This window comes from Erigeron canadensis, chromosome 3, assembly GCF_010389155.1.
Source record: "Erigeron canadensis isolate Cc75 chromosome 3, C_canadensis_v1, whole genome shotgun sequence".
Classification (NCBI taxonomy): Eukaryota; Viridiplantae; Streptophyta; class Magnoliopsida; order Asterales; family Asteraceae; genus Erigeron; species Erigeron canadensis.
In genome coordinates, this window is record NC_057763.1 from 40256682 (window position 1) to 40270494 (window position 13813).

The 13813-nt window shown below is 32.1% G+C and overlaps 1 protein-coding gene and 1 long non-coding RNA gene across 2 annotated transcripts; one reads left to right on the top strand and one right to left on the bottom strand.

Annotated features, from left to right (window-relative positions):
- Window positions 1-2508: 2508 nt before the first annotated feature.
- LOC122594094 lies at window positions 2509-6944 on the top strand. Its single transcript, XR_006322925.1, has 3 exons — window positions 2509-2711; window positions 5811-5953; window positions 6589-6944. It is a non-coding gene; the product is annotated as an uncharacterized LOC122594094 (long non-coding RNA).
- LOC122594093 (flavanone 3-dioxygenase 3-like) lies at window positions 4507-5991 on the bottom strand. The gene is made up of 3 exons (XM_043766569.1): window positions 5746-5991; window positions 5189-5436; window positions 4507-5074 (listed from the first exon to the last, which is right to left on the bottom strand). The coding sequence occupies exons 1-3, from the start codon at window positions 5989-5991 to the stop codon at window positions 4507-4509; spliced, it is 1062 nt and encodes a 353-aa protein (XP_043622504.1).
- Window positions 6945-13813: the final 6869 nt, after the last annotated feature.

Below are 13813 nucleotides of genomic sequence, written 5' to 3' on the forward strand. Positions count from 1 at the left end.
TGTGAGGTATCAAAACCGTAATTTCGTGTATACTTCAGGTATCATTTGTGTAATTCACCCTAATAAAATTAATTAAGATATTTATATTTCATTTATTAAAGTAGGTAAATATTCTATATTAAAATTCTCTCTCTCACACACACACACACATATATTTATTTTAAAAAAATCTATTTCAAAAATAAAAATTAAAAAAATTATAAAAGGATGTCATCATACGATACAAGTTTAGGCTTAGAAATTATAAGATTAGACTAACGATTAGCCCTGAAACTTTAAACACAAAATACTACAAATTGCTAACTTTGAGATATATTTTAAAACCGTAACGAGTATTCGATATTGCTTTACCCCTCTAATCTGAGGGGGATGTCAACAAACCATACGAAAAAGTTATATTGCTTTTTAAACTTATATATTTTTTTAAATAGGTTTTTATTAAAAAGATTAGATCATAAATTAATAATAATAATAATATAAAAGTGAAAATTTTAGTGGTTTTGATGGTTCTCATCCTTGTTATATTCACTATACACATATAACAAAATAATAATGACATGTTTAATAATAAATGCATTCTTGTATCAACTATTTTTCTCGATATAATTTTCATTATAAAAATTATTGTTTATAATAAATGTCATATATACCCAACTTAATAAATGAAGTATAAATAAAACTCTAAAATTCTTAATAATTATTTTTATAGTGAATTACAAGGATAGTACCTAAAGTATGCACGAAATTACAGTTTTGATACCTCACATGCATGACACGTGATTTGACTTAACGGTCAAATAGACAGCTGTCAACGATAGGTACGGTTAGTGTAAGTTTTTGACAACAGTGGGTATGACTCGTGTAATTTTTAAATTGTATTTATCCTACTTTTAAACCTGTCCTATCCTAATAATTAAGTTAAATAGAAATTATAGCAGTATATTTTATCATTTAAAAAAAAAAAAGAGTTTATCATTGAAAAGCATCGTAAGTTTCCTTGATACGTAAAAAACAAAAGAGACATGGCTATTTTAGAATTCCACGAAAACAAGCTAAATTTTACTCGTAAATTTTAATATTTTCTTATTGGAGACGCCTATATCTTTTAGTAGAACCTAAATTTAGTGCTTCTAAAAAAGTAAATAAGAAATTACATGTGTTTGTTTAAAATAATTAAAAGACATGAATTATAAATTTGTTTTATAAATTTATCTTTGTAATATATAGAAGCATGTATATGTCCTTTTTTCATTATCTAAATATTTATTATCATTCACTCACAAAAGTTATTTACCTCTATAACTTAAGAAAATGAATCGCTTTCAAAACCTACAATTCTTTATTTTCCGCACCCGTATGTTTTTGTTAATAAATTTGTGTTAATAACATCTCTATATTTTGAAAGAATCCCCTGGAAACTAAATGGAAAATGATCCGTACTGCAGATTTTACCTAAACTTAGGTACTGTCACTTTAAAAAAAGTTATAAATTAAACCTTTGAATTCGATAAATATACACAGCCCCCCTGAATTTTACATAACCTCCCATGATTTTTACATAATTCCCCATGTTTTACCTAAGATAGGTACTGCATGCTTTACTTAAAACCTTTCCCCAAACTAATTTTTTTTTTTAAACTGAACAACTTTCTTTTTTTGATTAAATATAAACAAGAGTAAGTACCCGCGCGTTTCGAATGTGAGATGGTAGGGATGATATGTCATAAAGTGTAATAGGTCATAGAGTGTGCTAGCCATGCCTTAACCGTACGAGAAGAGCATGAAATTTTAAAAACACTTAAACACCCATATAATTTTTGAGATAAAAAGATTTTGAATGAATTGGAGGAATAAATGATTTATGGATGAAAGAGAGAAAAAAATGATTGGTTGAGATTTAAGGAGTGAGAAAGAAAAAGTATTATTGTATTTATTTTAAGTAAATATAAAATAGACAAGGGGCATTTTGGAAATGTAAATTTTAAAACTTTAAATTTAGACGGGTAATTTGCTTTTTATAATACGAGAGTAAGTACCCGCGTGTTGCGGTGGTAAGATAGTAGACTGATAGGTCATAGGTTGTGATATGTTATTGAATGTGATAGTTAAATGCCTTAGTCGTACGGGTTCCACTCTCAGATTTAAAATGTCGAAAGTATATCGAATGACATCTCTAATGAAAGAGCATGAAATTTTGAGAACACCCATATAATTTTTATAATTTATCGATTTACTGTTTTTGAAAGAAAAGATTTTGAATGAATTAGAGAAATTTATGGAGGAGAGAACAAAATGATTGGTTGAGATTTGATGAGAGAAAAAAAAAAGAGTAGTTGAGATTTATTCTGGGCATTATGAATAAGTAATAGAAGTATTTTAGGTTTTTTACTTGTGTAAAATTGAAAAAATAGAGGAAACAAATGATTTATAGTGTAGTAGAAAATTAGAGGTAGAGATAATGAAGTCGAGATAGTAGAGATAATAGATATAGACAATACTCGTAATAACTCAACTTTGACAAAACAATAAAGGAAAAAACGAAGACAGTAAAACAACCGTATGGGTACGGTGTTTACCGGCTCGGCGTAAAACCAATCAGGCAAGAGATGACGGCGGTTATATATGTAATCACCGTTCTAATGAGAAGACGATCGTAATCTCTGAGCTCAAAGATGGAAAGCAGTAACCAGTCAAAAGTATAACAACAACAGGTTATAATCTCTAAATCATATTCCTTACATATATTTATAAAAATTTGAATGTTTGATCTCAAAATAGTCCTGAATTATGCATTTTTATTATTACTTATAATGATTTAATGGTTAATTAATTGTGTATTTTTTTTTATTATTTTTTTTGTGTGCCGATTTAGTTGAAGGTTTATAGATACACACATATAGATATATTTCTGTGATGTTACTTTTTAGATAAAATGTTTATCTGAAAAGGATCAAACTACAAGGATTAAGTGTTTGAAGTGTTTATTTGAGCTTAGCAATGTAGAAATACATTATTAATGATGTTGTGATCTATGTAGATAGTATTTAGCATAAATTGTTGCAGAAGATAACGAATGGAAAACTATAAATTAGAAACCACAACCTTGATTTAGTTATATGCTCTTCTGTTGTTGATTCTGTTCGGCTAATTTGTGGGAATGTAAGTTGGCGGAGTGATGATTGGTGTATTAGGCTTCCACCATATATTAACTTGTGTCGATTTTCAAGGGAAAAAAACCCAGAGTTTTGACCTTGTATGGCTTCGTAATTGTTTTGTGGGGTAGACGGGTAGTGGGGTATGTTGGATCAGTCAGAGGGTGGGAATGGTTGTTTTAATTGCGCGACAACTAACTTTACTGCCTTAAAGTCGAAATTAGTAACGGCAGATCTGATAATATGCCGGCCGTTGTTGACTCTCTTTTGGAAATTTCTTGAGATATACGGAATACTTTAGGTCTATAGGTTTTAGCACATAGTTAAGATGGCAGAGTGATGATTGCTTTGTTGTGTTTCACTAGTTATCAACTTGTGTTGATTTATAAGGAAACAATATCCTAACCTTTGACTTCGTTGGGTGTTTGTACGTCCCACTAGAATCAAGTTGGCATCCGTCGCCTGAAAGTACGGATTCGTTCTTTTGTGGGGTAGTTGTGGAGGTTAGGATCTTTTAGAGGGTGGGACTAGTTGTTTGGCTCAAAAAAACAACTTAACTGCCTTAAAAGGTTATACGGAGTATGGACAATTGGACATATATGGTAAAACATCATTGACTTGAAACATGAATTTAGATATTTAATGCATATAACTATGAGAACTATTAGTCGATCCAGCTTTTGGGCTTTTAGTTTTTGGCCTACAGGGACATTTGTAAAGGATTAGGGCTCGTTTCTTTTTTTAGTCATTAAGTGCTGAGTGTATTAAGTGGCTGAATGCATTAAGAATGTCTGTGTGTATTAAGTAAAATATAGGTAATTGACGGTTATTTTTGTGTATTAAGTCAAAAAAGAAACAAGGCCTTAGTGTCCCTTATCCAATGAGAAGGAATCAGCCATAATGTACAATGAGATTTTCTTAAGGTTTTAACTTTTAAAGTATTTTACCATACTTGGAAGCAGTGTATTGTAACAGAGATAAAGCTGCCAGCCTGCCATCTAATAAGAGTTGCAACAATCTTCATTTACTGTGTGTTGGAGTGATGCTATGCCTTACGTAAACAAATTAAACGTGATAGTAGTTTACAGAAGGAATGTAAGTACTAGAGAAAAAAAGGTGAGATTTATTATTCAATTGATAAAACATAAGTTCAATACTAAATTAAACATGAAATCTAATTGATTGGCAGCAACTAAGTCACACAAGTATATAACTATAAGGCACGCACGTCAAAAGGATCTTTAGTGTATCCCCGTTTAACCATACATCTCAACAGATGACGGTGTTCATTTAAAACAATCTTTATAACGACTTTTTTGGGTGCTTGTTGCTGTTATACTTCACGTTCCATCTTTCATGGATTCTTCAACGTGTCAATGTACTTACCCTGTGATAGAGATTTAACGGAGATGTAATCAAGAAATCCACCAAAACTTCCTTCTTTGTAGGCAATAGGGTGTTGCTGATCAACTAGTTGTGGTGCTGGCCCTACCTTTTTTTCTAAAGGCAAACTATGAAGACTTGCAATTGACAGCCTCTTCCTTTGCAAGCTCACGACTGCTCTATGCGGGGTACTTTTATATCTTCCATTGCTCATTACTTCAAGTTGATCCCCTAGCTGAATTATTAGGGAACCTTGGATAAATGGAACAGAGTGCCATTTGTTGTCTTGATCCATGATTTCAAGCCCTTGATCACTTTGATTCAATATAGTTAGGGTACCATAATCTGTGTGTGGTGGCATCCCTAGTGCTAGATCCGGCTTGGGGCAAGATGGGTAGTAGTTTACAGCCATTACTTGTGAGCCTTCTTCTATGTCATCATGCAAGTAATTGGTATTCAGGCCCAGGCTTTCAAGAACTACTTCCATTAACTTCTTATGTAATACATGTGTTGCCTTTGCATAGCTTCCCATCTTTTCCCTTCAAGGAAAATTAGTACTATGAGTTATGCTAACTCTAACATGCGATGACACTTATATTTCCCATATTATATCTTTGCATGTAAAAGAAAATAGAAGTCAAAAGTTCAATTACTTGTAACTTGGAGGATTCGATGGCCATAGATGGGTCCATTCTGACAGCGGATTAGCATAATGTTTGATGAAGTCCCTCCAATAGAACACTCGATCCACTCCATGGTTCACACTAGTGCCATATCTTACAGGCTCGTGAACATCAGCTGAGGCAAAACACATCTTCTCGTCATTTGGCAAGTTAAAGAACTCTTCAGCAGAGTCTAGTGCATCTTTCATGACCGAAGTAGGAATTCCGTGATTTATTACCTTAAAATAGACACCATTCTTTATCCAAGCAAAATAAAGTCTCATAGTTAAATGCATGCATGCACTATATTTACGTCGAAAGTTATTCTCTACTGTCTTTTTCGTATATAATTTTATAAATAATGATATAGGTCTAGCCCGCCTTGTAACTTTGACCAAAATCCCTTTCTTTACCTTTTATGCTATCTCGAAAAGTGAAATTTGACACATAACAACCTAGAAAGAGCACGTAAATGAAGCCAATAAGTGATTCTATATACCGATGTATGTATTCTCATACTAAGTGTAAATTTTTACTTAATTGAATACCTGAAAGAAACCAAGTTTCTTGCATGCTGCATGTACTTCATCGATAAGTTGGGACTTGTGTGCAGGGTGTTTCAGCATCAAAAGGTCAATGATGGGGAGGCCGCTAGAAATGTGATCAACAAGGCTAGGGTCTGGTCGCTGCATAGGAGGAAGAATATACCTTTCGGGTATATTTTCTTCACATTTTTGGTTAAGTGCCATGACGCTGGTAAATGAATCATATGACATTTCCCTCTTTGCTTCCATTCTCTCTATCTCCTTGAAAGTTAAATCTGAAGATTTTGAAATTTTGTTCTAAATCTCAGTCTATTTATAAGCCAGAATATTCGAAAATGACTACGTTTATTGTCATTAAAGTTTATAGTTGTATACTATTTATGTACAAGTACTATGAATGTTACCGCGGAAATATATTAGGGGGAAAGCACCCTTCTTATTCTGTGGTAGCCTTTAGTATAAGAACTGCAATCTCTCATACGTATGGGTGTGGGGTCCAATTGTTTATATTTAGGCTATTCAAAGTCGGCTTCTTTCACCTTTCTGGTGTTCTCACACACTTATACATTAGCAACTGAATTCTTATGTTTTCTTTATCCATTTGGCTACGGAACAAAAATATTTCTTAAACATGTCATTGGGGTATCCACTTTTTCCTCAAATTAGTCTATCGTGTCAAATTAAATCCCACATTACCTAGTTGCAGCAAGTCACTTATGTGTTATCTTGCATTCTGCTGTAACTTTCTTTGGGGCCTATTTTTTTAATTAGCCTATCCATGTAAAAGAAGAAAAGAAAAATCGCTTTTTTTGATCAGAAAATTATTAAAAATGTTGAATTTTGTAGGGATAATCAAGAACAAGTTCAGATGACTATGTGAAGTTATTACATCGATAAATCTCCCTGGCGGTGTTTCTCAATCTGCAGAAATAAGGCAAGTGGATCTCATATATGTTTTCCGACATATTTTTGTTTGTATTTAACGTTAATAAATGCAAAGACTTCTTTCCTGCAAGTTTTGGCAAGATCTTGTGTGCCAGTACCTAACTTAGGCGTAGTTGGTTTCTATGTTATTCAAGGTTGAAGTGATAGTCTTTCACTTTATATTTTTTGGTAACTAACATGATTAAAAAAAAAAATTCTGTTAGAATTTATTAACATTGCACAAGTAGTTTATTTAAATTTAATATTTTTACAAGGAATTGATACTCTTTATTAATCATAATGTTTACTTTCATCAGCCTTCATTGATGATGTTGACCATAGTTGCAACCCAATTGTATTATTTATTATTATCTGGGTTGCCATGTTGCCTAAAAAGACAAATTTCAACTTTTTCATTGAATCTAAATTCCTACCTTATCTGTTTCCGCCTTTCCGGAGAGACATGCAGAAACATCCCAAAACTATGATAAAGTAAGAAGACATCCCTTTACCATTATTTCTTATCAAGATTATTTAAAAGAAATGAACTTGCATTATCAGTTGTCTTTCGCACTGTAGAGCCGGAACCTATTATTCCATGTTTTGTCATGTTATTTTTTCTTTAGAAACTGTCCTGTTCAAGTGTATTTGGACCTTGTTGACCTGTTGGACCAAAGCTGGGTGCCACGTATCTAATAAGGAAATTCTATCTAGAAGACTACGCTGAGAACAAATAAGCTGTTCTATATTAGTCTATAAAAATGCACTTTCTTTTTTAGATTGGTAAGTATCTGAACATCTATTTCTATAGGTAAGTCTTCAGTCCATATTTACTTTTTTATTGGTTAGTAATGTTTACACTTGATATCAACAGCTTGTATAGGGTGCAGACTGCACAGGCTTTTTACGCTCTACTTTTTATTAATATAAATTTATTACCCGTATCAAGTTAAACACAAAAGTGTTAGTAACAAACTTTCTGGCATCTGGTGATTACATATGCTGCTTGAGGGCGGGCTTTTGTATTATTAGTGACCTTTTACTTAGAGCTCGAAGCAAATAACACCCAAATAAAACCCCAAATGAGAAGGGAACCTTAATAATCATATACTTAAGCTCTCAAAAGCTTTATTGAGCTCTAAAAATCTTTCATAAACTCCGCACCAAACATGTAGTACTAAAATCCTCTCTGGTTAGTTTCATAGTTGTAAACAGAAAAGGTAACAAAGTACTTGTAATGGTATTAGAAGTCTGGAATATATCCGCCATTAGTCCATTACTGATGCCTGAACTGAATTTGTATACACCACATGGTGATGGTTTCCTTGATTGTATAAAAGTTGGGCAACTGGTGTTTTTCGGATTTGCTACACGCCTACACTTTTGAAAGATCAATGATCGTTTTTGTTGTTGCTTTCTAGTTATTTCAAATTATATTTATATCCCAAGATGTATGATGTGTTCATAGGTCTTGATATTAAGTTTTTTTTTTGGAACCTCTTTATATTTTCTGTATTGGTTCTGTACTTCTGTTTGTTAATATGATAGTCTTGGTGATATCCCTTTTTCCAAATCTATTGTGAGTGTTATGTTTTCTCGTTCTTTTTTTACTTCATCAGTAGACCTATTTTCAATACACTTTGGTATCACAACTCAGACTTAGAGAAGAGAGGGTAATGGTCATCAACTTATTTTGCGAAGAATCTTGAACACAACTTAACTTCTGTAGTACATACATTGATGTGAATATAAGACGTATAAACATTTTATTCATAAGTTTTAAGCTGAAAACAGTCGACAAAATCAACATGCCCCGTATCCATTGTTTATTTTTTTTTATCACTACTATGTGAGCTATTTTTGGTCAAACACCAAACGAACCCTCGTATGTTTGTATACTGTTTTCGGCATGGAGCCAAAAAACCACTTTTTCCTTTGATTGTGGTATTGAATTCTCAATACCAGGTGACGCATAACAACTGGTGTCAAGAATAGATATAAAATCACAAACCAGGGAAACAAGTGGTATCAAAAAAAGAAGAATTTATACAAGTAGTCGATTGTATCGATATACGTATCACGTCACATAGCTAAATATAGTTTCTTGTTACAATTCGGGAAGCGCTTTTTTGAGTTTATCCAGATATAGACATGTAGGTAGTATGAAGAGAATACATTTTTAATTGGAAATCTTATCTAAAGATAAGACTTAAACTAGAAAAATTAACCCTCAGTTTTATGTAGTTTCGTTTTGTTTTTTTAATGGCGAGTTAGTTGTTAAATGGTTAGAAAAGTGATATTCAAACAAGCGATGTGCCATGTTTTTATGCTGGAAAATGATCCATCTTCCTAACCAATCCTTCTAAAATTTTTTTTCTTAAGTATATGATAATGACACTTGATGGAATCAAATGATGAAATTATGAGAGAGAATGAGTGAATTACCCTTATTTTGATTTAAGGTTTTTAGGAGGTAGGCTATTTTTTAAAAGGATGATTAAGCTATTTTTTTAGGAGGGTTTATCATTTCCCTTTTACCTACACTCCTAAGTACCTTAATAGGATTTCTTGACAACAAATTATGTCTTGAAATCTTGAATACATTTAAGAACAAGATAATTAACAATAGATTTTTGATTCGAATACCTAATAACATTTTCTCAAACATCAATTTTTCACAAAGTATAAACCTGTATATTATTGAATGATCTAATCATGAAAATGATATGTTAACTTAATTACTTTATCATTCAATAAATAATTAGTTATAATACATAAAATCTCATTAAAAATACACAAAAATAAATAAAATAAACTTTCCGTTTTTACCTATTTTTCCCCCCATATGATAGGGAATGGAGAGACTCGAAATAACTTTTCTTTGTATGTTTTCATTCTCATTTTTTAGTCTAATTGAAAATTATTTCTCATTTTTTTTCTCCATTTCATCCCATCCAATGAGGAATTTATGGGGATCATTTACTAGATAATTCATGCATTTTAATAGTTGCATTTGTCTAAAAATACAAGTTAATATTAGGGGTGTTTGGTGGGCATTTTCAAAACTACGTTTTTAAAAACATGTGCCCATATATGTAACTGCTTTTCTAAACATGCGTTTTCTTTTTATAAAAACACAAACAATTACTTTTTCAGCCAAGTATCTTTTTTTGATTTATATGTGTTTAGGAACTTAATAATCAAATAATCAATCTAAAACTCAATTCTAAACACTCTTCGAGTCGATGTCGACCTAGCTTATTGAACGAACCACTTCATCCATTTTCAAACACCAACCAGTTTAAGTTATTGGAAAAATGGTCTGCTCACATCTTAATTTGGATATAGAGCCAAAAACCGCTTCTCTGAAAGTGGTTGACCGATGGTGGTGCTATATAATTAAACAGAAAAAAGGGTTACCTTATATTTTGGCAATATCTCATAACGTCATTTAACTATAGCGAGTTTTCTCGGCCAAATTTCTGGAGTTGCCATCAGAGCCATTTTTGGCTTTTTCTAAAATACTACTACTACTAGTATAATTAGTTACATTTGAAAGAATGATGCATGAAGACTGGTCGGTCTCGAATATATGAACAAATTCATGGTCTTTTATAATTGTGGCAACATGTATTTTAAGTATGAATTAGTAACACTATATATGCATGAAAGAATGATGCAAGTTTGGAAAATCATGAATTGAGGGCTTGTTAACGGTGTTTTGGGATTCATATGTAAGAAAATATATGGGAAAATGATCCCGTACTGCAGACTTTACCTAAGCGTAAGTACTGCCACATTAAAAACAATTACAGATTAAACTTTTGAATTTGATAAACATACATAACCACCTCTGAATTTTACATAAACTCCTCTGAATTTTACATAATCCCTCTGCTTTACTTAAAATAGGCACTGCATGTTTTACCTAACATTTCCCCAATAGATATATATATATATATATATTGCAAAAGATGAGTTAATAGGATTATTACTCTTTTTAGCACTAGTAATTAAGTAAGTAACACTCTTTTATCCACGGGTTTTGGGCCTCAATACGTTTTGACTACTCAACTTCGTGTAATGTAATGTTATCCATGAGAAAAACCACATATATATATATATATATAGGGTTAACGTGAGAACAACGTTATATGGAGAGTGAGAACCACTAGTTTTCCTTCCTCTTTCTCATTTTTTGTGTGGTTTTTATTTTTTTAATTTTTAGTTTTCATTTTTTGAAACCTTTTTTCATTTTTTATTTTCTTTTAACAAAGACCCATTCCAAAAAAAAAAAAAATTTTTTTTTGTAAAAAATCATATGGTTACGTGTTAAGGAAACGTATGGATACGGTACGGGCGTTGCCCTCATCCGTTCTAAAGGGGTTGTTACCGGACGCATATGGGAATGATATGGATTTGATGGACGGTGATCCAATAGATGGTAGCATGTACGGGCGTATCCCTTTGCCCTTAGAGATAGATTTTTAGTGGTTCTCACCATATATGTTGTTCTCACTTGATCCTTTCACTAAGGGTAATGGGGGGAACCCTAGCCCCGGTACCACAATTGGATACCCATCGATCCACCCCGTATGAGCCATATGATGCCGGTAAAATACCTCCATCCTAATCCTCACACGATCTGGGCACCCCGAAGGATCGAACTCGCGTATTTAAACTTCATTGGTAACAGGTACCTTAAAGGAATTATTTTTTGTCCCCATCGGGGATCGAACCTGAGACCTTAAGGTCACTAAGTGTTTGCCTTACCACTAAGCTAATTCCTTGTTGGTATTTCTTCACTATATATATTATGTTTGTAGAAGACATTCATTTCATATCTCTCTTTTTTTCTTTCATAAACAAACCTTTTAGTGTTATTCGATAATATATCGTTAATCAGCTTGAAGATGACCATCTTCCAATAAACTAAAACATGATTGACATGTTTTAAAAATGACACATGGCGTAATTATTGATCGACATGTGTCTTTTTAATTTATTTATTTTATTAATTTTTTTCAAATTGTATATAGATTCAATTACCTTATTAAACTTAGAATTAATCTCTAACTCTTAGCTTATGTATACAAAACACATTATAAGCTTATCTGATTGATCGTTTTATCCTTATTAAAATTGTTTTTTTCCTTTCTCAATTTTCAACTCCTATTACTTATTATATTTATCACAATTTATCATTACTGTTTAGCTTATTATATAATACAAAACACAGTATTATATTTATCATTACTGTTTAGCTTTGGTCATTGGTTTATTATAATCACAATTTATTTAAAATTCGCAAATTATATTTGTGGCATATTCAAATTTCTTTATAAAACAATCTGTATAGCTACCGTATATCGTACGGGTATTAGGACTAGTAAAGAAATATATAAAAGATGTTTAAAAATATTAAGGGGAAATTATGAAATTATTCTTACCAGCACACGGAACTACGGAAGCTTAAATGCTTCTTTGAGTTATGTGTTCTAAAACATTTAAACTTATATAATATACCTACATTTAGAGAAATTATCAATAAAATTAGTTTTTAGTGACACTTTTAGTAAGTACAATAACAAGACCCAATCTTTGAAAGCGGAGTATGAGTTCGAGAGGTGAGATGTAGTCAGTCTTGTCTCTACTCAGAGGTTGAGACTGCTTCCATAAAGACCTTCGGCCAAACGAGCCAAACGAGAGAAACAAAAGAGTGTAAAGAGTTTATGCACTTTTAGTGAGTTCACTGTCACTTTTATCGAAGTCTAGGACTAGTATCTTTCATGATTTTATCCCCTTTAAGTTGATTTGCGATTGGAGAACAATAGTGAGGCTTTAATCTTACTTGATGATGAAGCCTTTATTATCTTTATATCGCATTTTGATTGATCGAGACCTTGATCAGTAAGATGGAAACTAACTCCAAAGAATCTCAAATCTATACTTTTAGGATAATGCTATAAATAACTAACTCCAAAGAATCTCAAATCTATACTTTTAGGATAATGCTATAAATGGTTGTTTGGTGGGATTGGCTACCAATATGTACCTGTCCATGTTTTTAATTGTACGAGAGAAAGGTACTTGCACGTTGTGGAGATGATGGAGGTGATGACAGAGTGGTGATGTAATGACGGTGACGGCGATAGGTTATCTAACTGACGGGCTCCGCCCTTAGCCGCACGGGCGCCGCCCTCGGATTTAAAATTCGTCGAAAGTATATCGAATGACACATTTAATGAAAGAAAATAAAATTTTAAGAACATCCATATAATTTTTATAATTTATCGATGTACGAAAAGATTTTGAACAAATTAGAAGAATAAAATAATTTATGGAGGGAAGAAAAAAGAAATAAGTGGTTGAGATTTGAGGAGAGAGATGATATTATAGTTATTTAAGGTAAATATAGAATTGATTAGAGAAACATTTTGGGAATGTAAATGTTGAAACTTAAAATTTTAGACAGGGTTATTTGCGTTATAATATAACGAGAGAAAAGGTACCCGCGCGTTGCGGCAGTGATGACGGGGTGGTGATGAATGGCGGTGGCGGTGATGAGGTGATCTACCTGACGGGCTCCGCCCTTAGCCGTACGGGCTTCGTCATCGGATTTAAAAATTCGTCGAAAGTATATGGAATGACCTTTCTAATGATAGAACATGAAATTGTAAGAACACCCACATAACTTTTATAATTTACCGAAGTATGGTTTTTGAGATAAAAGATTTTTGAATGAATTAGAGGAATAAAATGATTTATGCAGGAGAGAAAAAAAATGAGTGGTTGAGATTTGAGCATAGGGAAATATTATTATAGTTAAGTAAATATAAAATAGATAGGAGAAACATTTTATGAATGTAAATGTTGAAACTTAAAATTTTATACAGGGCTATTTGTTTTATAATCCAGTATAAATATAGATATATACGTATAGATAAACTGACCTAAAACAAGCATAAACTATCAAATAATATTTCAACTTTTTAATACAAGTACTCTTTTAGAGGCCGTAAACAACTCAATATGTACTTGGTGACTTTTAAATCCAGGCACCCGATTCTTTATCTAGTGGTAAAAGTTCCTATTTGCCATCAAGAATGAATATGGTAACTTAAATTAACTATTTCAAATGAACCAC